General features: G+C 38.3%; 1 protein-coding gene across 2 annotated transcripts in view; it reads left to right on the top strand.

Annotated features, from left to right (window-relative positions):
- GPC5 (glypican 5) overlaps positions 1–27,367 on the top strand; it is a 1,608,220-nt gene that overhangs the window by 388,612 nt on the left and 1,192,241 nt on the right. For both annotated transcript variants that reach the window (XM_018056453.1, XM_018056455.1), the window contains exon 5: positions 11,806–11,931. In XM_018056453.1, the coding sequence (XP_017911942.1) occupies positions 11,806–11,931 (126 nt within the window). The remainder of the gene's footprint in view (positions 1–11,805; positions 11,932–27,367) is intronic.

Raw genomic sequence — 27,367 nt, 5'->3', positions numbered from 1 at the left:
GTTTTTTGTTATGTGTTAGGGTGTACATAGAGGAAGCTGAAGAAAGCACCCTGGGATGTTGTCATTACTTACCTCAGGAGGCATGATGGAAATACTTCAGAGGGACAGCTATGAATTTATTCTTCATGTGCCTTTTAATTATTTTACCGCTCACCAAAATATCTGTTACTTTTGTCATTAAGGGCTTCCCTGACAGCTTAGTTGGTAAAGAATCCACCTGCAATGCAGGAGACCCCAGCTTGAAACCTGGGTCGGGAAGATCCTCTGGAGAAGGGAAAAGCTACCCACTCCAATATTCTTGGACTTCCCTTGTGGCTCAAAAATGATTAAAGTTGAATGATGATGGTAAAGACAGTTGGAAGTGTCACTTAGTTTGTCACTTAGTTTTAGAGTAGTATCTGGACATCCCTGTGTCAACCAAACTAGACATGACAACTTCAGGGTGAATTCTATTTCCTTTCATATTTTTTTTCCCCATGTGATGGATCAGGAGACCTTTCTGGCACTATTGGCCTCCAGGGCACAGGAAGCAAGGAAGTGCTAACTATGCTGGCCCATGTTCCTGTTGCCTCCAGTCAGCTCAGGGCAAACAAGGCTGGAAGCTATGAAGGAACAATTGTGCTCCAGCTTTTTCCCTCTTTCCTGTGCTAGCACAGGGTGCAAAGCTGTTCATTAGTTAGTGATCAGAATTTACTCCACAACCTACCATATATTTCAAATTGGTAAAGAGATATAGATAAATCCTGTGTAAATATGTTGCTTTCTAAATCCAGATTTTGGCAGGAAGAAGTGATGTATCTATTTTCTAGTCTACCAGTCTACACCTAAAGTGTGCTCTGTAAAAAGCAAGATGGTTTCTGTAAAATTTTAAAAATAGAGGGAAATATTCTTTTCTACAAAGTCATTCAACTTTGATTTGTCAAACATCCCATATCTGCCCTACATTGCAAAGTGATGGCATTTTTATTAATTAATTAATGAAAATAGTCTTGAGGTCTGTGTTGACTAAATGCCTGACTCAATAAAGGACAGAAATGGTAGGGACCTAACAAAAGCAGAAGATATTAAGGAGAGGTGGCAAGAATACACAACAGAACTGTACAAAAAAGATCTTCATGACCCAGATAATCACAATGGTGTGATCACTCACCTAGAGCCAGACATCCTGGAATGTGAAGTCAAGTGGGCCTTAGGAAGCACCACTGCGAACAAAGCTAGTGGAGGAGGTGGAATTCAAGTTGAGCTATTTCAAATCCTGAAAGATGATGCTGTGAAAGTGCTGCACTCAATATGCCAGCAAATTTGGAAAACTCAGCAGTGGCCACAGGACTGGAAAAGGTCAATTTTCATTCCAATCTCAAAGAAAGGCAATGCCAAAGAATGCTCAAACTACCACACAATTGCACTCATCTCACATGCTGGTAAAGTACTGCTTAAAATTCTCCAAGCCAGGCTTCAGCAATACATGAACTGTGAACTTCCAGATGTTCAAGCTGGTTTTAGAAAAGGCAGAGGAACCAGAGATCAAATTGCCAACATCCGCTGGATCATGAAAAAAGCAAGAGAGTTCCAGAAAAACATCTATTTCTGCTTTATTGACTATGCCAAAGCCTTTGACTGTGTGGATCACAACAAATGTGAAAAATTCTTCAAGAGATGGGAATACCAGACCACCTGACCTGCCTCTTGAGAAACCTATATGCAGGTCAGGAAGCAGCAGTTAGAACTGAACTTGGAGCAACAGACTAATTCCAAATAGGAAAAGGAGTGTGTCAAGGCTGTATATTGTCACCCTGCTTATTGAACTTACATGCAGAGTACATCATGAGAAATGCTGAGCTGGAAGAAGCACAAGCTGGAATCAAGATTGCCGGGAGAAATATCAATAACCTCAGATATGCAGATGACACCACCCTTATGGCAGAAAGTGAAGAGGAACTAAAGAGCCTCTTGATGAAAGTGAAAGAGGAGAGTGAAAAAGTTGGCTTAAAGCTGAACATTCAGAAAATGAAGATCATGGCATCTGGTCCCACCACTTCATGGCAAATAGATGGGGAAACTGGAAACAGTGAGAGACTTTATTTTTCTGGGCTCCAAAATCACTGCAGATAGTGATTGCAGCCATGAAATTAAAAGATGCTTACTCCTTGGAAGGAAAGTTATGCCCAACCTAGACAGCATATTCAAAAGCAGAGACATTACTTTGCCAGCAAAGGTCTGTCTAGTTCAAGGCTGTGGTTTCTCCAGTGGTCATGTATGGATGTGTGAGTTGGACTGTAAAGAAAGGTGAGCACCGAAGAATTGATGCTTTTGAACTGTGGTGTTGGAGACGACTCTTTAGAGTCCCTTGGACTGCACGGAGATCCAACCAGTCCATTCTACAGGAGATCAGTCCTGGGTGTTCATTGGAAGGACCGATGTTGAAGCTGACACTCCAATACTTTGGCCACCTGATGAGAAGAGCTGACTCATTTGTAAAGATCTGATGCTGGGAAAGACTGAGGGCAGGAGCAGAAGGGGACTACAGAGGATGAGATGTTTGGATGGCATCACTGACTCAATGGACATGGGTTTAGGTGGACTCTGGGCGTTGGTGATGGACAGGGAGGCCTGGCGTTTTGCGATTCATAGGGATGCAAAGAGTGGAACATGACTGAGTGACTGAACTGAACTGAACTAAAATAACTAACTTAGCAAATAACTAATTTCATCACTTTTCATAAGTCCTTTCACTTTGGTTTTCAATTTCCTTAGTTATAAAGTAAGAGACTACACATTAGGATCCCATAGAAAGCTTTTAGACAAACCCAGATGCCAGGGTCCTATCCCAAACACAAAACCTGAATGTCTGAGGGAGAAATTGAGGTGTAGTTTGTACTTCCTTGGTGATGATAAAGTGCATTTAGGGCAGGACACTACTGGATCAAATAGTCTCTAAGTCTTTTTCTAACACTTGTTTTTATAATATAGCATATCTATAATGTATTAATTTTGATGGATATCTTACACAGCAGTGTGATTAAATATTAATGCATCCCTATATGTTAATTTTGGCATCACACATTATATATGTATATGTGTATATAGAGGGAGCCCTGGAGAAGGGAATGGCAACCCACTCCAGTATTCTTGCCTGGGAAATGCTATGGACAGAGGGGCCTGGTGGGCTACCATTCACGGGGTCCCAAAGAGCCTAAAATGACTGAGTGATTAACACAAAAACATATCGAGGGAAACTCTGTCTTGAACCTGTTTGGAAGAATCTGGGACAGTTTGTAGCCCTGCCCTCTGGATTTCTTCCAATTTCTAATTCAACACACCAGAAAGGTCCTTTTGATCTTTCTCCACAATCTTGGAGCAGATCTCCTAATTCACATTTTCCCGTCAGCCATGCTCCCTAAGGACTTTTAATTATCATTATCATTTTTACAAATGTGCTTGTTTATTTGACTGCGTTGGGTCTCTGTTGTTACCTGGGCTTTTCTCTAGCTGGGTGAGCAGGGGCTACCCTCTAGTTGCAATGCTCAGGTTCTCATTGCAGTGGCCTCTCTTGTTCCTGAGCATGGGCTCAGGGTGCGAGGGCTTCAGCAGCCACAGCTTGAGGCTCAGTAGTTGCAGCTCCCGGGCTTTAGAGCACAGGCTCAATAGTTGTGGAGTTACACAGTATGTTGGATCTTCCCAGACCAGGGAACTCCTGTCTCCTGCATTGGCAGGCAGATTCTTTACCAATGAGCCACCAGGGAAGCCCTATCATTATCATATTTTTAAAATGTATTTAGTATGGAAACTACTAATTCTGGAAGTTGTTAAAAACTAACAGTGCATCTGGGCCAATTTAACAAGAATTTGTTGGTTGCCTGTGGGGTACCCAACTGGAGTCTAAACCCTTGGGATATAAAGCAGACATGGCTCTTGTCTTTAGAGAACACACCCTTTAATCAGAGAGGCAGGCAGACAGACAGAGGAATTGTAATACCAGATAACCAGGGGTATAGAACAGGTGCCAATTGTGGCATGAGAAACACACTGGACCAATAAAAGCTTCAAAGTCTGGTCAGGCCAGGATTTAGAGAGGAGATGAGGATTAGCTGGATCCTGAAGGATGGAGAAGGAAATGGCCACCCACTCCAGTGTTCTTGCCTGGAGAATCCCAGGGACGGGGAAGCCTGGTGGGCTGCCGTCTATGGGGTCGCACAGAGTCGGACACGACTGAAATGACTTAGCAGCAGAAGGATGGGTAGATGTTTGGGGGAATGAAATAGGAGGGAAGGCCATTCTGGGAAGAAGCCCATCATTGGGTTTAGAAGCAAAAAAATTGTTTTTGTTCCAAATCTTTGGGTTCCCTCAATGCAGGAGATACAGGAGAAATGGGTTTGATCCCTGGGTCAGATCCCCTGAGGAGGAAGTAGAGACTCACTTCAGTAATCTTACCCAGAGAATTCCATGGATAGAGGAGCCTGACAGGCTATCGTATATAAGGTCTCAAAGAGTCAGACACAATGGAGCACACACACATACATACATATATGCCCACTTCAGATCAGCAGGAGCAATGCCAAAGAGTGTTTGCCCCTGGCGTTAAGCATCAGAGTGGCAGAGCAGCTGCCATCTGAAGCATTGCCTGTCATCAGAGAAAAGGGAAATAGAAACTGGCAAAGCCACAGTGGTCCACAAAGCTTAAGCCAGGAGGGAAAAACACCGCTTCTGTGTATATGTCTAGAAGTCAGATAGCCAAAGCTACCCCCAAAGAACCTTGGTGCCCAGAAGGTAGAGAATTGGAACAAATGAATGATAACATAATTTATCTTCTTCCCTTTTCACACACAAAAGGACTTGAAAAGGTCAGTTTTCATTCCAATCCCAAAGAAAGGCAATGTCAAAGAATGCTCAAACTACCACACAATTGCATTCATCTCACACACTAGTCAAGTAATGCTCAAAATTCTCCAAGCCAGGCTTATGCAATATGTGAACCATGAACTTCCAGATGTTCAGAACAGCTGGTTTTAAAAAAGGAAGAGGAACCAGAGATCAAATTGCCAACATCCACTGGATCATGGAAAAAGCATGAGAGTTCCAGAAAAACATCTATTTCTGCTTTATTGACTATGCCAAAGCCTTTGACTGTATGGATCACAATAAACTGTGGAAAATTCTTCAAGAGATGGGCATACCAGACCACCTGACCTGCCTCTTGAGAAACCTATATGCAGGTCAGGAAGCAACAGTTAAAACTAGACATGGAACAATAGACTGGTTCCAAATAGGAAAAGGAGTACATCAAGACTGTATATTGTCACCCTGCTTATTTAAATTATATGCAGAGTACATCATGAGAAATTCTGGGCTGGAAGAAGCACAAGCTGGAATCAAGATTGCCGGGAGAAATATCAATAACCTCAGATATGCAGATGACACCACCCTTATGGCAGAAAGTGAAGAAGAACTAAAAAGCCTCTTGATGAAAGTGAAAGAGGAGAGTGAAAAAGTTGGCTTATAGCTGAACATTCAGAAAATGAAGATCATGGCATCTGGTCCCATCACTTCATGGCAAATGGATGGGGAAACAGTGAGAGACTTTATTTTTCTGGGCTCCAAAATCACTGCAGATGGTGACTGCAGCCATGAAATTAAAAGACGCTTAGTCCTTGGAAGGAACGTTATGACCAACCTAGACAGCATATTCAAAAGCAGAGACATTACTTTGCCAACAAAGGTGCATCTAGTCAAGGCTATGGTTTTTCCTGTGGTCATGTATGGATATGAAAGTTGGACTGTGAAGAAAGCTGAGCGCTGAAGAATTGATGCTTTTGAACTGTGGTGTTGGAGAAAACTCTTGAGAGTTCCTTGGACTGCAAGGAGATCCAACCAATGCATTCTAAAGGAGATCAGCCCTGGGATTTCTTTGGAAGGAATGATGCTAAATCTGAAACTCCAGTACTTTGGCTACCTCATGTGAAGAGTTGACTCATTGGAAAAGACTCTGATGCTAGGAGGGATTGGGGTCAGGAGGAGAAGGGGATGACAGAGGATGAGATGTCTGGATGGCATCACAGACTTGATGGACGTGAGTCTGAGTGAACTCCGGGAGTTGGTGATGGACAGAGAGGCCTGGTGTGCTGTGATTCAAGGGGTCACAAAGAGTTGGACATGACTGAGTGACTGAATTGAACTGAACTTTCACACACAAATATGCTAAAACCATTTTCATATTCAAATAAGCATGAATCCAAAGAAAAATCGATTTTCCTTTTTTGGGACTCCTCAATTCCAGTTTCTCATCTTTTTTTTCGTGCTCATCATACAGCAAATGTGAAGTCTATTATTCTTTATCAAATGCTTTAACTATTAGTTTGTTAAGACAACTATAACGAAAGAACACAGGCTGGCTGGATTAAATGACAGAAATGGATTTTCTGACAGGTCTGGAGGCTAGAAGCCTAAGATCAAGGTGTTGACAGGTGTGGTTTCTTCTGAGACTTCTCTCCTCAGTTTGCAAATTGCCACCTTCTTGCTGTGTCCTCCCATGTCCTTTCCTTTGAATTCATGTACCTGTAGTGTCTCTGATTAGAACACTGGTCGGTGGATTAAGACACACTCATCTTATGTATCTTAGGTAAGTTTAATTACTACTTTAAATGCCCTGTCTCCATATACAGTCATATTGGGGTTTAAGGCTTCAAGATATAAATTTTGGCAAAGGACACGACTCAGTCTAAAACAATTATGGTCACCACATACAGAAGACATTTTTAGTATTTTAATCTGTTTTTCATAACGTCATTTTATACTGAAGAGAATCTCTCTAAATTAATTTTTTTTCATTCTTTAGCTTTCATAACTCTTAGCATTGAAGTTTTTTTTTTTTTCTTTTGCTTCTACTTTTGAGTCCCTTTGGCTTCTTCTGACTATGCATTATTTGCCTGAGAGATATTATTCATGTTCATGACTTCATTTACCACCTCTGTACATGGTGAATCTGGCATCACACGTCCAGTCCACCAATTTTGGCCCATATATCCAACAGCAAACTTCCATGGTATTCATGGTTCTTATAACATGGGCGTCATCCAATGCCTTTTTGAAATGTAGAATCTTGGAACTTGCCCCCTCCCAAACTGTTGAATCCAAATCTACATTTTGGCCAAATCCCCAGATGATGTTATAAATGTTCAGTTTGTAAAATAGGCTTCTACTTGATTACTTTCTCTGGAGATTTAAAAAATCTTGAACTGAATATGTCCAGAATGGAATGAATTATTAATTAGTTTTCCCTCATTCATTGATTTGGTAACTACTCATTGAGTGTACTATATCCTTTACCATTGCTACATTGGTGAACAAAGCAAAGCAATAATCCCTGCCTACTTCAATTTTTTATTGGAGTATGGAAGACAGATAAGAAATAATAAAACATTGCAAATAAGTATGCTATATGCTCAAATAGAAAGTTATATGTGCCATGGGAAGATGAAAATCTTGAGCAAAATAAGGGCAACTATTAATATAGTGGGGGACACTGAGAAGGTGATGTTTCCTTTCCTTTATTTCTTTTTTTAAATTTAAACTTTTTTTTTTAAATGGCTGATTTACAATGTTGTGTTAGTTTCTGCTGTACAGAGAAGTGAGTCAGTTAAACATATATATGCATCCACTCTTTTTTAGATTCTTTTCTCATATAGGCCATTACAGAGTATTGAGTAGAGTTCCCTGTGCTATAGAGTAGGATCTTATTATCTGTTTTATTTATAGTAGTGTGTATATGTCAATCCAAATCTCCCAATTTATCCCTCCATACGTTTCCTTTATTTCTTACATCAGGAAAGAATACAGTCTTTTCATTAGTCACCTGATGGAAGACAGTTAAAAGTTATCTTAACGTCTTTACTTTACCCGTGAATTCTAGGTTCCTAATGTTTTTCTGATGTTGACTGGCAAGTGTTTTTTTCTTTTTTTTCTCCCTATTCTCGTACTTCTCCCTTTCAGCTTGGTTATAGCCCCCTTGGTTATAGGCCCTGATGCTGGGAAAGACTGAAGGCAAAAGAAGAAGGGGGTGGCAGAGGATGATGTGGATAGATTCAACTCAATGGATTTGAATTTGAGCAAATTCCCAGAGATAGCAGAGGATAGAAGAGCCTGGCATGCTATAGTCCGTGAGCTCTCAAACAGTCAGACACGACTTAGCAACTGAACAACGATAGCGCAACATAGGCCCCTAAGTGACCTCACTGCATTTCTATCTGTTTTCACATTACTGCAGTGACAATGATGGCTTTCACTTGCTGGCTGAGGAACTTTTAATGGCTCTCACTACCTTGTTAATAAAACTGAAACATCTTATGATGATCAAGATGGCTAATTATAATCTTGCCTCCTTCTCCCTTTAACTATAATTCCCATGAACACACTCCTCACTAGCTAAACTAACTGCATATGACTCTCTGAATACACAGTGATCTCTTTCCTTTTTACCCCTGCTTATCCTGATCCTTATTGTTTGCCTCTTCTTTTTTTGCATGAAACATGGAAATGTTATCTTTATGTTTCCTGATTCCTTCTCTGTCCTCAAATATGACACTATTTACTTAACACTGTATTATTATTGTGGATATTTATCAGGATATATATTCTTAGAAGGCTGAGCTATTTTATTTAGCTGTGGACCCCTGGCACCAACACAGAGCTTGGTACACCATAGTGTGTAGTATTTTGTGACAAATAATTGATAGGTGATGGTTTATGGAATGAGTGGAAGTCTTCTAAGAGATGATCCTTTCAGAGAGAATGAGGGCAAAGGCATAGAGGTATGTTTGGAGAATAATAAGCATCACACTTTTGTGGAACCCTAAACTGTGGATTGGGTTGCTGAAATTGAGAGTGTCTTATATACCTTTCTAAGAAGACTAGATTTCATGCTGTAGAGAATAGAGAGGCATAGATGACTTTACGCAAATGAATGGAATAGTCTGTGGACTACCAGATTTGAATTTCTATAGATGAATCTCATGGGGGATGGGAGATGATTGTTACGGAACAAATGGGAGGTATGTCCTCCAGGTGTAGTGATTCCAGTGAAAAGATTAAGACTTAAGCTAAGGCAATGACAGAAGCATTGGAAAGGAGGCTGGAAAATAAAGATGTAAAGTTTCCCTACTACGATATATTGTGTGTGAAAGAAGAAATGAAAGAAGGACACCATTTACCAAGATTTAAGTTGGAGTTTTAGGGGCCATAAAAATATCTATTCATGATCAGTTTGAAAGTCTCCACATCTACCAACTCGTGGGGAAAGACCCTGATACTGGGAAAGGTTGAGGACAAGAGGAGATGGGGACAACAGAGGTTGAGATTGTAGGATGGCATCACTGACTCAATGGACATGAGTTTGAGCAAACTCCAGGAGATAATGAAGGACAGGGAAGCCTGGCATGCCACAGTTCACGGGGTCACAAAGACACATGACTGAGCGACTGAATAGGAACAACATCTGCAGCCATTTGTGCCAGGCCTCTTCATTTCCAGAAGATTCTTTGATTCCAAACACGTGGTCATTTATGTTGGAAAGAAATCAGGAATGGAGTCACACATCTTCTCATTCATTAAACCCCACTCTGTAAGAAAGAACCAGTCAATTTCATCAATTATATTTTAGTAGCTGCAGCATGAGAATTGATGTTTGTTCATGCATTATAATTAGTGGAAGATAGCCATCAAGGAGAGACTTATTTTCTAGTAGAGGAAATCGATAAAATATAGACAATCATTTAATTGTGTTAGTGAGAAGATAGAGCATCTTTTTTTCTTTGACTGAGCATGAGCGAGAAATTTGTGCTTCCTGTGACAGTTTTGTTATTACTTGTCTGGTCAAGCTTTGCTAAGGAAAAGTGAAAGTGAAAGTCGCTCAGCTGTATCCGACTCTGCGACACCATGATTATATAGTCCATGGAATTCTCCAGGCCAGAATACTGGAGCGGGTAGCCTTTCTCTTCTCCAGGGGATCTTCCCAACCTAAGGATTGAACCCAGGTGTCCTGCATTACAGGTGGATTCTTTACCAGCTGAGCCACAATGGAAGCCCACGAATACTGGAGTGGGTAGGCAGAAAGTGAAGAGGAACTAAAGAGCTTCTTGATAAAAGTGAAAGAGGAGAGTGACAAAGCTGGTTTAAAACTCAACATTCAAAAAACAAAGATCATGGCATCTGGTCCTATCACTTCATGGCAAATAGATGGGGAAACAATGGAAACAGTGACAGACTTTATTTTCTTGGACTCCAAAATCACTGCGGATCTTCCTGACTCAGAAATTGAACCAGGGTCTCAAAAGATTGATTAAATACTCACCAGACACTTGCCATGGAAATGTCTGATTTTCTCTATGACTGCAAATCTTACATATTTGAAAGCTGTATTTATCCTTCCAACAGAGTGGTGGTTTTTTACAACTCCAGCAGTTTTTATATCACTAGTTCTTGAAATACCAGTGAGAGAAAATTACAAGTTGAAACTTGAGGCTTAGTTCTTTCAAAATTAGATTTAATTTTTAAAAATTTGATTATTCCAGCTATAATTTATAACCACCCCTGCTGTTTAATTTCACTTTCAAAGAAATTCTTTCAAAAGTATCAATGGGGAATGTGGTTTCATAATTGCAGTAATTTAATCACTCATCTTACATATTTCTGAAGTTTACTGCCCTTCCAACATTTCCATCTCCTGTCCCTGCCTTTTGGTCCGGGGGACATTTCATCTGGATGAGACTAGTGAGTTTTCTTTTTCCCCCAAAAACAGTTATGTATGTAAAATAGTTCAAAACTAAAGTCTTTAAGACTTGGTCTTTTGAAATGCTAGAACTCAAGGTTTTGAGACCTCAAAGCGTTGGCTTTAAAACTCCAAAGTCTTGGATTTCTGAATTGAAAAACTGCTGTTTTGTTGAATTTCCTCTTTCCGCAATTTATACTGAAAAGGGAAGCAGTATGAGAGGGGAAAATAACTTAGCAAATGTGTTATACATTATTCACTCCAATCACTTTTATTTTCATGCTACTGAAGTGTGTCACATACCTGGGTTCTCTCATATTTAGTAAAGATGTATCGCTTTTTTTCTTAGACACCAAAGAGAAGACCCAGATGGGAGAATCACCCAAGCCTACTAAGCTTTTAATCAGTAAGCAGTCAGTCAGCTCATTGTAAGCCTCTGACATTTCTATATGGAAAAGAAAGTAGTTATTATCACTAACTGGACTTCTCTGGTGGCTCAGACGGTAAAGCGTCTGCCTACAATGCGGGAGACCTGGGTTCAGTCCCTGGGTCGGGAAGATCTCCTGGAGAAGGAAATGGCAACCCACTCCAGTATTCTTGCCTGGAAAATCCCATGGATGGAGGAGCCTGGTGGGCTACAGTTCATGGGGTCGCAAAGAGTCGGACACGACTGAGCGACTTCACTCACTCACTCACTCAGTATCATTTATGCTGGTAACTACTGGTTTAAATACCAGTAGCTAGTGAGGGCTTTTAGGGAAGCTAAATAAAGTGATATGTGTTTGCGTGTGTGTACGTACTATTCACAATTTCTTGGACCTATACGTATATAAAGTTCATACCCAGTGAAAACTTTTAAGAAAATAAATTTGAATACATTTTTAAAAAGATGCATTTTGTGTCTCTATTGTTAGAGAAGTATTAAAAAAAAAAGGTAGAGAATTGTAAGAGCTGCCTTCTAAACATTATGCATAACATTATGCCATTTATATTGGCATTTCTTATGAACTTTGGGGTTTAACTGATCTCTTTGTTTTTCCATTCAGAGAATTTATCAACAGCCTTCGACTGTACAGGACATTCTATGGGGGCCTGGCTGATCAGCTTTGTGCTAATGAATTAGATGCTGCTGATGGACTACCATGCTGGAATGGAGAAGACATAGTAAAAAGGTATTTTATGTATAGTGATTTATGAAAACCTAATAGCCGCTTTTATCCTTTCTTTTCCCCCCTGTTCTTTAATGCGTTACTTCAGTTTTAACTTTGCCCCACAGGTCAGAGAATACATTAATTCCTTCTCTTTTGTTTGTCCAAGAATAATTTGATTTTTTTGACATTTTAGAAATGTGGATAGCATTATGTGGTGTTCTAAAAGTTCTCTTGTCTTTGGTATCCATCTATGGCCTGCTGAACAATCTCATTTTTTCTATTAGGTATTATTTAACATCTAGCCAATCTGTCTTATTTCTCAAATATCTTTTTTTTTTTACTTTAATTTTCTGACTATTTAGAAAGTGAGGACATTTAGTGAAATGTGAATACCTGGGCAAAGATTTGTTGATCTCTATGTTTATGTCACCACAGTGTCAATATGGGTTTCACGGGTGGTACTGTTGGTAAAGAACCTGCCTGCCAATGAACTACACATAACAGATGTGGGATTTGATCTCTGGGTCAGAAAGATCCCCTGAAAGAGGGCATGGCAACCCTCTCCAGTATTCTTGCCTGGAGAATCCCCATGAACAGAGGAGCCTGGTGAGCTACAGTCCATGGAGTTGCAGAGTTGGACATGGTTGAAGAAACTTAGCACACAGCACAGTGTTCATATGTCCTCCCTACAGTTGTCTCTGTGAGTGTATGTGAGAAAGTGGGGTGGGGAGAGAGAGAGAGTGATAGAGAGAGCTGGTACTTTCATGTATGTCTGTTGGAGGCATTGTTTATTTATATACTGTCAATTGTTCTCAAGCTCAGGAGTGAATTTTTTTTTACCTTTTTTTTCTCACTGTCTAGAATTTCTTTGAGTTTATTTTCCTTCGCTTCCTATAACTGGTCGTGCTCTCAAGTAATTTCTTGAGCTTGAGAAAGTCCTATTTTCTCTCTAAAACCATAGTGTTGGTCGAAGTAATTGGCAGGAAATTAGTTGATTTTCTAGTGCTGCTAAGTCACTTCAGTCGTGTCCAACTCTGTGTGACCCCATAGACGGCAGTCCATCAGGCTCCCCCGTCCCTGGGATTCTCCAGGCAAGAACACTGGAGTGGGTTGCCATTTCCTTCTCCAATGCATGAAAGTGAAAAGTGAAAGGGAAGTTGCTCAGTCGTGTCCGACTCCCAGCGACCCCATGGACCACAGCCTACCAGGCTCCTCCATCCATGGGATTTTCTAGGTAAGAGTACCGGAGTGGGGTGCCATCGCCTTCTCCGTTTCTAGTGCTAGTGATTGTCATAGAATGTAGGCCTGTGCTATGTTCAGATTTGAATGTTTTAGTGTATTTTATATTGAGAAATCTGCCAAAAGATAGGGTGTTAAATTTTCTGATTTATAAACACGCCTACTCCATATAAGGATAGGTAGTTTAGTTACCACAAAAGTGATGAGTTCATTTAAAATGTCATTTAGCAAATTCAATTTGCTATGATAAATATATACTATAATTAATGTTAGTATAAATTCATGTAGTAAAAACTATTTCTGGGTGATCATATTCATTATAGTTAAAGGTTACATTCCTGATATGGTAAAATGCGGAGAAGGCAATGGCACCCCATTCCAGTACTCTTGCCTGGAAAATCACATGGATGGAGAAGCCTGATAGGCTGCAGTCCATGGGGTCGCTAAGAGTTGGACACGGCTGAGCAACTTCCTTTCACTTTTCACTTTCATGCATTGGAGAAGGAAATGGCAACCCACTCCAGTGTTCTTGCCTGGAAAATGCCAGGGACGGGGGAGCCTGGTGGGCTGCCGTCTATGGGGTTCCACAGAGTCGGAAACGACTGAAGTGACTTAGCATGGTAAAATGATTACTTATAGTTTATATTCAAATATCTCATAAGAAATCTTTGATTTCACAGAAAATAATTACTGAAGGTAGGAACTATAATTAAATTTAAATAAAATATTTGGCTGACATGGCTAGTGCTCTTTTCTCATTATGCTCCTTGGATGTTGAAATGTGTTCTTAAATATATCTTTCTTGCCTTTACTGAGAGTAGTCATAGCATACATAGTATTTTGAGTTCTTGCAGTATTCATGTTAATAAGATTTCTGCCACTTAGATCTAGTAATTAAATTCTACTTTGACTTATACTTTCTCTTTTCCCATTGTTCAAACCAGAATTGAACATTTTTGTGTATTAACAATTTTTCTACAAGGGCTTATGAGAATTTCATGGTGATTAATGAATGATTTAGTTCAGAATATGCATATATTTAATATAAAACATTACATTATATTATACATTTGATTCTAGAGCTGCAAGAGCCCTAGTTTCAATTTGTCCCATTCCTCTCGATTTTTTGGTCAAGGGGTTGTATAATAGGAAATACTGCTGGAGAAATCAATTGTTTGGGAAAACTTTCCAGAGGGATAGTATTTTTAACTCAAAGATAAACCTACATTTCTCCAAAGAAGACATACAGATGGCTAACAAGCACATGAAAAGATGCTCAACATTGCTCATTATTAGAGAAATGCAGACCAAAACTACAATGAGATATCACCTAACACTGGTCAGAATGGCCATCATCAGAAAGTCTACAAACAATAAATGCTAGGGAGGGTGTGGAAAAAAGGGAACATTCTTGCACTGTTGGTGGGAATGTAAATTGATTCAGACACTATGGAAGATGGTATGGAGATTCCTTAAAGAACTAGGAATAAAACCACCATATAACCCAGCAATCCCACTCCTAGGCATATACTCTGAGGAAACCAAAATTGAAAAAAAACACATGCATCCCATTGTCCTTTGCAAAACTATTTACAATGGCTAGAACATGGAAGCAGCCATGTCCATTGACAAATGAATGGATAAAGAAGTGGTGGTACATATATACAATGGAATATTACTCGGCCATAAAAAGGAATGCCTTTGAGTCAGTTCTAATGAGGTGGATGAACCTAGAACCTATTATACAGAGTGAAGTAAGTCAGAAAGAGAAAGATAAATATCATATTCTAACACATATATACAGAATCTAGAAAAATGGTACTGAAAGTTTTACTTATAGGGCAACAATGGAGAAACAATCATGGAGAATAGACTTGTAGACACGGGGAGAGGGAAGGAGAGGGTGAGATGCATGGAACGAGTAACATGGAAACTTACATTACCATATGTAAAACAGACAGCCAATGGGAATTTGCTGTATGGCTCAGGAAACTCAAACTGGGGCTCTGTGTCAACCTGGAATGGTGGGGAGGGAGATGGCGGGGGGTGTTCAGGAGGGAGGGGATGTATGTATACCTATGACTGATTCATGTTGAGGTTTGACAGAAAACAACAAAATTCTGTAAAGCAATTATCCTTCAATAAAAAAATAAATTTAAAAAAATATATATTTTCTTCTACATGATATATATTTTAAGACCTTATTCATGGTTTATGAATAAAGAAAGCTTATCTTTAGCAAGAACTCTCCATGGGAAGGATCCACATTTCTAGTAAAGAAAGTGAGCAGTTCTCGTTATTCTCAGTTGCTTGTGTCTCCTGTCTTTCTTTTCCACACTACCCAGGCTCCTGTTTGCCAGTTGCCTCCAAGAGCCCTGTGTGACTCCACTTTCCTGTGGACACCTTTCACTTCACTTAATTTTCCCTCATATAGCCCTTCTACCTCATCACCTTAGCTGACATTTTCCCTTCCCTCAGGATGTTTTTCCCCTTTATGTTTTTCCTCTTTTCCCTATCTCATGGGTCACCAATCTACTCCTTGCCCCACCAGGCCAGCCGATGAGCCTCTTACACTAGCTCCCTACCACCTCTCTAGGCTGCTTCCCAAATGAACATTTTTCAAGCCTGATTGTTTTCCAGCACTCAACTAAGGTTTCATAAGAATCATCTCATTGAATTCTCCCCCAAATTTTCTTCCTAATGCTTTAGAGTAAGCTGATTTTGTGGTGTCTCTTTTCTGCTCGATCTTGAGAAAACTCTTATCTGTACCTTAAATTGTAATTTTATTCATGGCTCTGCTAGTTTTTGATATAAATTTAGATCAGGAATTTTTTTCAATGCAAAGTCTGTGCTAAAATATAAATATCCATCATATCTGGTTAACATGGTATATTGACCACTGAATATTATGTGGCAGTCAAAAATGATTCATGTTTATATTTGCTAAAGCAGAATAAGTTCAAATAACTATTAAAGATAGTTAAAAGTTGAATATTAAGTATTTTACCAGAAGATTTGAATAAATAAAAATACTAATATTGGTTCCACATAGAATATTTCTGGACAGTTATGTATGTGAAAACTGCTAATATACTTAAAGCACTGGGGAGGCTTTATTTTTTATTTGCATTATATTTATTTATTGATATTTAATGAAAACATGTTACAGTGATGTTAGAATTATGGGCCATTATTATTTTCTTTTTATAATTCTTTTTTGAGATAAAAGCACTATTTTTATATTTTGTTTCTAACCAATTTTGACTTTTATAGTAATTTTATGATATGGATTTTTCAGAAAATTAATGGATATGTTTTAATGCTGAACCACTGAATTTGTCTAAAATGGCTTCAATGTAAAGTCAAGTTCTGATGAGTTTTACAATCCTGAATTATTAGCTGCTTTTTCCTTGAGAAAAACAAAGTATAGTGTGAAAATACTAAGATCCCCAAATAGAATATCCATTTTAGAGACCCAAAGTTGATTGAAATAAGTAATGCCATCAAATTTTGAAGAAATGAATGTTAAGTGAATGTACACCACATTTGGTGGAGAAGGAAATGACAACCCACTCCAATATTCTTGCCTGGAGAATTCCATGGACAGGGGAGTCTGGTGGGCAACGGTCCATGGGATCGCAAAGAATCAGACACGACTGAGCACACAGCACGTACCACATTTGGAGATAGTAGAGATTTTTATTTTGCTTTTATTTGCTGGGTTGTAATACTCTCAGATTTAATCTAGAGAAATTATGCCAAACACATCAATAGGATAAATTTGTGGCCAAGACTGAGCCTATCATTCATTATAAGAGTGAAGTGATTATTTTGGCAAGATATCTTCTCCTGGAGGCATTTTTAAGGAGATGATTGATAACGTTATTTATGTGCATAGACGTCTTGCCTTAAAGAATAGGAGAACCATACAGCTTGTTTCAATATTATGACAGGCCTATAAACTGGGTCAAATCATCTTTTTGCTCATCAAAAGCAGTGGAATTCCTTTGTGGTTGAGGATGAAATATGTCAAATAGCTGTAGCATATTAATTTATGAAACAATCTCTAAAAGAGTTCAAATGATTTTGAAGAGTGCACACATACCATATACACTAAGAAGGCACCAAGGTACATAGCTCAAGCAGTTCCTGATTAATGATGAAAATGTATCACTAAAATCCACATAGTCTCTATCTCTTGCCTCCTGTCTTTTCATCATGAAGCAAAAATGTTCTCTGAAAGGCCTGCCAGTGCCTACTCTGTGCTGAGTTCCCTGTAATTGCAAATTGATTGTTTGAAGACTTGCACTTGTCTTTCTGAGTACTGAAGTTCAGATGACAGCTGCTTAATTTCCAGGCTTTCTTTTTCCTTTTTGATTAATAGACAGATAATCCAGTAACTCTCCTTCGATCTCCAGGAATTTATGACTTCCGTAGCAACTCTTAAACTAGCCAGTAGCTGTTAAGTATTCTATTAAAATAAATAATCCATGTGATTTCTACTTCATCTTGATGTAGTTAATGTTCTATAATGCTACTTTCTTAACACAGTGGTTTTTTTTTTTTTGAACTCTTATGCTAAGGTGCCTCATATCAACATATTATAATTGAATTTAAAAAAGCAGAAAAGAATATAAAACGTTAAGAAATCTGAGATTTTTATACTTATCTATTATCAGTTTTCTCTCCATCAAATGACATTTTTCCTAACCATAACTTTTTTTAATCTCACTTTCCCCCACTTTTTACCCATTATTTATCTGGAAAACTACTTCATCTTCAAATTTTCTATTTCTTCCTGACTTTCCTACATTCAGTTATATGTTCTTTTTTTTTAAAACCCCAGCTTAGTTTCCAAATGTCACAGACTACATGTTAAACCCACTCAGGTCTCAAGATTGTACTAATGTAACAGCTGGCTGTTTCTCCTGTGTTGCTTATGCAAAGGCAATATGTTCTTTATGACTTAACACCAGCCTGTTTTCTATTTTTTACCCCTTGCAATTTCTACCTATTCAATCAGGTTGATGATATTGAAGCATACCTTTGTAATAATCATCATTGTTATCATACCTTTGGCTTATCTTACTTGGTTTGGAATTGGAGGTCACTTAAAATGAGTGATTATGAGGCATCCCCACTCCTACTCCATCACAACAATCTGCCATGAACCTTGATAGTTCCACTATTCCATTACTATGGAATAATTTTAAATTAAATACTCTTTTCCATACAACTCTATATACAGTTTTGCCAAACTCTCACTTAAAAAAATTATTCAAGTATAGTTGATTTGCAATGTTGTGTTAATTTCTGCTATACAGTAATTTACATATATATATATTCTTTTCATTTTCTTTTCCATTATAGTTTAATCACAGAACATTAAATTTGGCTCCTTCTGCTCTACAGTAGGACCTTGTTGTTTATCCAGTCTATATATAATAGTTTGCATCTGCTAATTCCAAACAATTTCCCACTTTTTTTGAGTCCTAGTGAAGTGAACCCCCTCATTTGTGTTTTATTGTAACCTTTAAATTCACCATAATTCCTGTAATACTTTTTTGTATTTATATGTCATATATCTTCTTATCTACTGAAATTTATTTTATAACACAGCTTCTGTATTATCTGAGAAGCTAAGACTGGTATCATTGAACACGTCAATAATTTTTAAAGCTAACAAAACTCTGAGAAAAAAACTTTGATAAATGCTTTAATGTGAGAAAAGATTTGGTGACTTGGGGGTGTGGCTTGGTGATAACATTTGGGTGAGTCATACTTGCTTCCAAAATGAAATTGAGTGTCTGAAAAATGAGAAGAAAGGAAATGAATCATAAAAATTCCTACCTATGGCTGACTCTGGATACTGATTTTTTTCTAACTTAACCTTAGTATCACGCCTGTGTCATTCTGTGCACTCCCATAGACATGTTAATGAAACCACAGTCTAAAGAACTCAGGAAAGCTCCTGTCTTAGAAACTTATTAGGTATGATTGTCTTTATCACAGATGAGGCACCTGGGCTAGTGGTGGATGAAAGTGTCAAGATGCACCCAAGGTCAAAATTCTGAGTCTACCTTCTTCAGTATAGGAAGAACTGAAACATTTTTGCTCTTTTGTGGCAGGAATAGAAAATGTGGTTTTAGATATATTACAGAGTGCATACGTGCATGTGTGCATGCTCAGTCTGTCTGACTCTTTGCAACCCCATGGACTGTAGCCCACCAGGCTCTTCTGTCCATGGAATTTCCCAGGCAAGAATATTGAAGTGGGTTGCCATTTCCTTCTCCAGAGGATCTTCCTAACCCAAGGATCAGGCCTGTGTCTCCTATTTCTCCTGCATTGGCAGGCAGATTTTTTTTTTTCCCTCTGAGCCACCCAGGAAGCCCAGATATAAGAGACTGTCAAATTCCTTTCATTGTAGAATGCACAGCTTAGAGCCAATGGACAAAGAATCAGTATGATTGATGTATTAGATTCTAAATGAGCGTAAAATGTGCGGAGTTCTTGACTGTGTACAATCTTAACATCTTACTACAGTACACTTGCTTGGCAGATGATTTTTATTTAAATGGTAGTGCCTGAAATAGTTATTCTACAGTTTAGTTCTAGAAAATAAATAATTAATGGGAAGTTGCTAATGAGCAGGGAGCTAAGCCTGATTCTCTGTGACAACATAGAGGGGTGGGTTGGGGTGGGAGATGGGAGGGAGGTTCAAGAGGGAGAGGACATATGTATACTTATGGCTGATTCATATTGATGTATGGCAGAAACCAACAAAATATTGTAAAGCAAGTGTCCTCCAATTAAAAATAAATACATTTTAACATAGGCAAAACACTCTCCGACATAAATCACAGCAGGATCCTCTATGATCCACCTCCCAGAATTCTGGAAATAAAAGCAAAAATAAACAAATGGGATCTAATTAAAATTAAAAGCTTCTGCACAACAAAGGAAAATATAAGCAAGGTGAAAAGACAGCCTTCTGAATGGGAGAAAATAATAGCAAATGAAGCAACTGACAAACAACTAATCTCAAAAATATACAAGCAACTTCTGCAGCTCAATTCCAGAAAAATAAATGACCCAATCAAAAAATGGGCCAAAGAACTAAATAGACATTTCTCCAAAGAAGACATACGGATGGCTAACAAACACATGAAAAGATGCTCAACATCACTCATTAGAGAAATGCAAATCAAAACCACAATGAGGTACCACTTCACACCAGTTAGAATGGCTGCGATCCAAAAATCTGCAAGCAATAAATGCTGGAGAGGGTGTGGAGAAAAGGGAACCCTCCTACACTGTTGGTGGGAATGCAAACTAGTACAGCCACTATGGAGAACAGTGTGGAGATTCCTTAAAAAATTGCAAATAGAACTACCTTATGACCCAGCAATCCCACTTCTGGGCATACACACCAAGGAAACCAGAATTGAAAGAGACACATGTACCCCAATGTTCATCGCAGCACTGTTTATAATAGCCAGGACATGGAAACAACCTAGATGTCCATCAGCAGATGAATGGATAAGAAAGCTGTGGTACATATACACAATGGAGTATTACTCAGCCGTAAAAAAGAATTCATTTGAATCAGTTCTGATGAGATGGATGAAACTGGAGCCGATTATACAGAGTGAAGTAAGCCAGAAAGAAAAACACCAATACAGTATACTAACACATATATATGGAATTTAGGAAGATGGCAATGACGACCCTGTATGCAAGACAGGAAAAAAGACACAGATGTGTATAATGGACTTTTGGACTCAGAGGGAGAGGGAGAGGGTGGGATGATTTGGGAGAATGGGAATTCTAACATGTATACGGTCATGTAAGAGTTGAATCGCCAGTCCATGTCTGACGTAGGGTGCAGCATGCTTGGGGCTGGTGCATGGGGATGACCCAGAGAGATGTTGTGGGGAGGGAGGTGGGAGGCGGGTTCATGTTTGGGAACACATGTAAGAATTAAAGATTTTAAAATTTGAAAAATAATAAAATTTTAAAAAAAACTGAAAAAAAAAAAAAGAAAAAAGAAAATAAGATAGGATAAAGGTAGCAAGAAGGACGCTCATTTTGTCAACTTTGCTTCAAGTTCTGACATTTCAAACTAGGGTTAAAGCCTAGGAAAATACCCATTCTTCTCAAGTCAATATATACATTTTGGTGTTTTCTAAGAAATGTTCCATTAAGGTGGCAATAATTGCATGGTGTCTCATTTTTCAAACCGAGAAATTTCTTTTGAATCCTTCTTCACTGGCTTATTGACTTAAGAGTCAGTTGTCCCTATGAAGTACATAATTGTTACGTTTAGGGAGCTGGAACACAAAGGTGAAAACAGAAACTTTCACTAAACCCTCTCTGAAGACTGCTTTTCCCTGTCACTAGAATGATTCTCAGAATTTTTTTGGTCATCAGTGTCTGAAGGATTTGTAATTATCATTAGCTCCATAAGCAGTTGCTAAATTCTGTAATTAAATTCAGCCCATAGAAAGTCTAAATTCAGCAAAACAAGGTTCCAGGTCGACTTGATCATTGGAGCTTCACTTAAAGTGGCCATTTCTCCCCATTCCTCTGAGATTTTGCTTCAGTCTTGGAGGTACCTACATGGAGGTGAACCACTCCAGGTCTGCATGCCCACCTTGACTTCTTGTCCTCCAGCTCATGTTTATGACTCCCCCAGCTTGGAGCTGGAGGGACACTGCGGCAGCTTTGAGAGAGAAGGGGTAAGAGAAAGGAATATTCTTTTGGCTGATTATTTTACCTCTCTCCTTAACGATTCCTAGCTTGGCAGGTATTAAGACTGATGTTCTAGGGCTTCCGTGTGTTCAGGACAAGGTCTACTCCCTGGTCTTCTCCATCTGATGGTCAATTCTGGCTTCTTTCTGCTGAGATCTCCTGGTGGGAGTCTTTTCTCCCTCTTGTCCACTCAAGGCCATAGAAACTTTGTGTTTCTGTCTCCTGCTTTTGCTGGAAGTACAGCCAGTATTCAGTGGAGTTGCTTCTCTTTACTCTCCTGTTAGGTAGGTAGCTTCTACTACAAACATGGGCCACCTTCCATTTTCTTAGGCGTGGATCAACTACTAGTCCTTTTAATTCTTCAACTTACAAGGATCCCTCAGCCTCTCTCACTTAGCATGAATGAATATGGGGATGACACAGCAGTCTAACAAGTTCCTTCAAAAAGTTCTCTCCTTTTGTCTCTTCAGCCTCAGTTCTTTAATACAATTAAGGTGAACGTCAGGGTGAAAGACTGAAAACATGTTTTCAGCCATCTGTTTTTATGCCTAGCACTTCAGTTTGGAATGCTGTCAATTGTCTTATTCTCAGCTGAAATGGAAACAGAAAAAGTGCTATTTTGACATCCTTTTAAATGTATTTGGAACTGAGGGGTAGAAAACAGGAAACTAGATTCCATTTTCAATACTGCAGTTGACTTTGAATGTGATACAAAGGTAAGTAAGACTTTGTCCCCGCATCAGGGACTTCAATTCCAAACACAGGTAGAGAATATGTTCACAGTATGAACACCAACAAGTCAGATACTGTTAAATAAGTGAGACACAAAAAAATCTGACAGACTTTCAAATAAGGAAAAATCTCATTTGGTTGAGAGGATTTGAACAATATTTAATGAACGGGGTAATATGTGATATGGGTCTTGGTTCCTTCATTTGAAATAACCTCTGAAATATTTATGGATGATGTGAGATGATGTCTGAAATTTGCTTTAAAATCAATCATTGAGTCATGGCAAGATGACCACACTAAATATGAAACGTATATATGTATATGGGCTTCTCTGGTGGTTCAGACAGTAAAGAATCTGCCTGTACTGTGGCAGACCTGAGTCTGATCCCTGGGTTGGCAAGATCCCCTGGGGAAGAGCATGGCAACCCACTCCAGTATTCTTGCCTGGAGAATTCCCATGGTAGAGTCTACAGGGTTGCAAAGAGTTGGAAATGACTGAGCAACTAAGTACACATATATGTATGTACTGTATATGTGTGTAGATAGTCATGGAAGGTGTATTATGGCTACAGAGGGTGTTCTTTGTATTTGTGAATGTGTTTGAAAATTTTATAGTAAAACATAATAAATAGAACTTGGCTTCCCAGGTGACTCTAGTGGTAAAGAATCTGCCTGCCAATGTAGGAAACTCAAGGGATGCAGTTCAATCCCTGGATCTGGAAGATCCCTGGAGTAGGAAATGGCACCCTACTCTAGAATTCTTGCCTGGAAAATTCCATGGGCAGAGGAGCCTGGGAGGCTGTAATCCATGAGGCCACAAAGAGTTGGACATGACTGAACACACACACACAGTAAATAAAAAACATCATAAGGCATAATAAAAATTATGTTGTCAACAGTCTATTCTGTCACATATGCTGTTCTAGATGATGGAGATACAGTGAAAAGGCAGATATGAGCCCTCTCATTTAGAATATGATGTAGAGGACAACACCACTGATCCAAGAATTACAAGTGTGAATGGTTTAGAGTGTTTCTAAGACTGGATGGAAGTTTAATCAGCTGACTTAGAAGCAAGACAAAGAATGGGAGCAAATGGATTAAGTTTGGTGGACTCTTAAACTGCATTATTTACATTTGCATGTAACCTTTCAGAGTATCTCTTCTCCTTCTCAACACTTGCATTTAAGCTTCACAGGTGTGTCCTGACTACTTCTGTATTAAACTTTCCCATGTCCATTATAGTGTAGCCATTCATGCAGAAAACCAGTAAAAGCTCATTTATTAACTTCTAATTGCATCAGTTTTCTGTCTTTAAAATGTGGCTGATAATAGTGCATATCTCATATTTGAGAATTAAATGTTATCCACAACAACAATTTAGCATACTAGTTATCACATAGTAAACATTAAAAAACTATTCAATCTTCTTATTGAGCAGTTTATATTCCTTTACTTTAGTAGGAATGAAACACTTTTGCACTGATCTCTCTTCATTGAATGTTTTCTATTGTGGATAAGAAGATGTTCATTTGGAAAACAAAGACGTTAGAGAACAATGGAAAACAAAGAAGGTTAGTTTATGGGTTAGTAAAATTAATATTAGGGATTTGGGCTTGAAGTAGGAGATATGACTTATTAATAGTTTAAAAGATTATTTCATTGAGGATAGAAGTAGAGAAAATATATCATAATAGGCAGTTTCAATACTCCAGTTTTGGCGAATTGTGATCTGTCTTGTACCCATGCCATACATCAGGTTTCTCAAGGGAGAACTAAAAGTTAAGATACAAAATAAAAGCATTGCAAAGATAAAAGAAAAAATATTTTACTCTGAAGCAGTTGTTTGGAGATAGTCAATCACTGTCTTAAAGTTGATCGTAATAAACTACCGGTTGGCTGGAAATAAATGTCTGAAGCCATGCTAAATATAAGTACATCATACAACAGATTGTTTCGGTGAAATGACAATTTTAAGGCTGCTACACTTAAAGTCATTTCTCTTCATCCACTGAATCCCCAAAGGAAATACATGTTGTAAACAGAATCACTAAAACAAAATGAGCTTGAACATCAGTCATCACCGTGTGTCTAACTACTCAGTTTCTCACCAGATTGACATGGTACGAGGAAGCTATTTTTAACATGTTACCTGCTTCCATCAGAGATTATGTGAGAGGAAGATGAAAAAAAGAAGAGAGAACAAGATAAAAGTTCACTGATGTGGAAAGCTAAAGGACCTTTTCCCATCTGTTTGGCACAGAAGTTGTTATCTCTTTAGGGGTACAGATTTCATCACAGTTCCATAGACTTGTGACTACAGATTGTGTTATTGCAAACAGCAGCAGTCTTCAAGGGTTCTGGGAAGCCTATTCTTATATTACTTATATTACCCTGAGCAGTTTCTTACTTATCCTTCATTTTCATATTGAACTTAGAAATGAAAAACTATTCCCTTTTTAGTAAAATAGCTGTAAGTTTGATTATCTATAAAGATGGCACATATGTTTTCTTAGTCTAGTTCCTTCCATATCATAGGATACAAATTAATCAGTGAATGATTTATTATATTTTAGAAAAAAATGCCAGAAGAGATGAAAGAGAACAGTCACTTACTTATAATACTTCCTTCTTCAAATAGAGTTCAGTGTAGTCTCATTTATTTTATGAAAATAGCTCACCAGTTATCAGGATATTCTCTTGCCCAACCATTAAGATCCTTATTTTCTGATACATTCTTCAAAACAAATGAGTAAATTTTACTAGATATTGTTGAAATGCATTTCTAAAATTTGATTTGAAATTACTTACATATTAATGTAACATTTAATTACTGACCTTTATGTTTTGACTTATATGATTAATATAATTATGTGTTTCATTGTTCTGGCTATTTCATTTACTCATAACTAAAATGAGGTAATATTTTATTTTTTTCCCTTTAGGGATATAAGTGAATGCAGATTATTTTTTTGAGTATTTTTTTATTTTGTATAATCCACTTTCAAAGCTCTATCTTTAATCAGTTTTATATGTAATGGAACCACAAAGAATTCAAGTTATAAATCTTTGGGCTATTGAATAAGAAACGCAAGAGTTTTAGAATCATAAAGGAAATGAGTCTCAAGTTTTGGAAGTTGCCTAAAAGTCAGTTCATCTGAACAGTAAAAGCCTCTGGACAATGGTTGGGGGGAGGGAAAAGCAAATAAGAAAATTTTGCTCTTTAAACACTTAAGGCTTAAATTTTTCATAACATTTCTATATTATAAAAAAGCAATATTTTCATTTTAAGAAATATCATTAATTTTTGAGTTCCCTCTATCAGAATCAACCAAATTGTATCTAAATTGGTACAAAACTGCTAATTTCTTTGCCCCATTCTATGCAGTTCTGACAGCAAGAAAGGCCTCCTCCTAATAAAGTAAAGACTCTGTTAACCAGAAGGGCATTAAGATGGGGCTTCCCTAGTGGCTCAGACAGTAAAGAATCTGCCTGGTTTCCATCCCTAGGTCAGGGAAATTCCCTGGAGAGGGGAATGGCAACCCACTCAGTATTTTTGCCTGGAGAATTCCATGGACAGAGAAGCCTGATGGGCTATAGTCCATAGGGTCACAAAGAGTTGGACACGACTGAGTGACTAACACAAGCACAAGCTACAAGACATTAATATGGGGGATTCCCAGTAGGCGCTAGTGGTAAAGAACCCATCTGCCAATGCAGGGGACATGAGAGACTCAAGTTCGACCCCTGGATCAGAAAGATCCCCTGGAGAGGGCATGGTAACCCACTCCAGTATTCTTGCCTGGAGCATCCCCATGGACAGAGGCTCCTGGTGGTCTATAGTCCATAGGGCAGTAAAGAGTCAGAATGACTGAAGCAACTTAGCATGATGCATGCACACATGCAAGTCATTAATATATCATATGTGAGCTATAAAATTTTTCATATAATTTTACATAAATTAAATATGAAATGATAGTAGTAAACATGAATGAAATATTGGCCCCTTTGTAGATTATTCTAAACAGAATCTAGGTATTTCAGGTATATTGAATCAGTAAATCAACAGCATTTTAGAGTAATATATTTAACTTATTTTTATCAAACAAAATGCCTGTCTTGTGAGTTGGAGTAAATATAGAGAGTATTACAAAGTATTAAAAATATGTATTGTACTGTTGGTTTATAATTGAGTCTTTGCTGTCTAATTTGAAGTCTTGTTTCTAAAATTGCCATACATGTTTCTTCAGAAGTTAAGTGTTAGTATAAACATGGTACCTGCAGTGAGGGGGCTTTCTATGTGATAAATATGTAGTAATGTATTAGTTGTGTCAGGGTTATCCAGAGGAACAGAACCCATGGTATCAATAGGATCTACTGGTTCCTCTGCTATCATCATCATCTATCATCTGTATTTAGAAAGATATTTTAAGGAATTGGCTCACAGGATTGTGGGGGGCTGGTAAATCTGAGATCTGTTTAGATGTCTAGGCAGGATAGAAATTCTGTTGAAAGTCAGTGTTACAGTCTTGAATCCAAGGCAGCCTGGAGGTAGAATATTTTCCTTTTCTGGGAACCTCTGTCTTTTCTCTTATGACTTTTAACTGATTGGATGAGGCCCACACACATCATGCAGATCATCTGCTTTACTCAAAATCTAAAAATGTTAATCACATATAGAGAACACCTTCATAGCAACATCTAAAGATGTCTCTGGCATTAGTATTGGATATCA

Source organism: Capra hircus, chromosome 12 (assembly GCF_001704415.2).
Source record: "Capra hircus breed San Clemente chromosome 12, ASM170441v1, whole genome shotgun sequence".
In the NCBI taxonomy this organism is placed as follows: domain Eukaryota; kingdom Metazoa; phylum Chordata; class Mammalia; order Artiodactyla; family Bovidae; genus Capra; species Capra hircus.
Note: the sequence above shows the minus strand (reverse complement) of the source record. Positions and strands in the feature narration are given on the sequence as shown.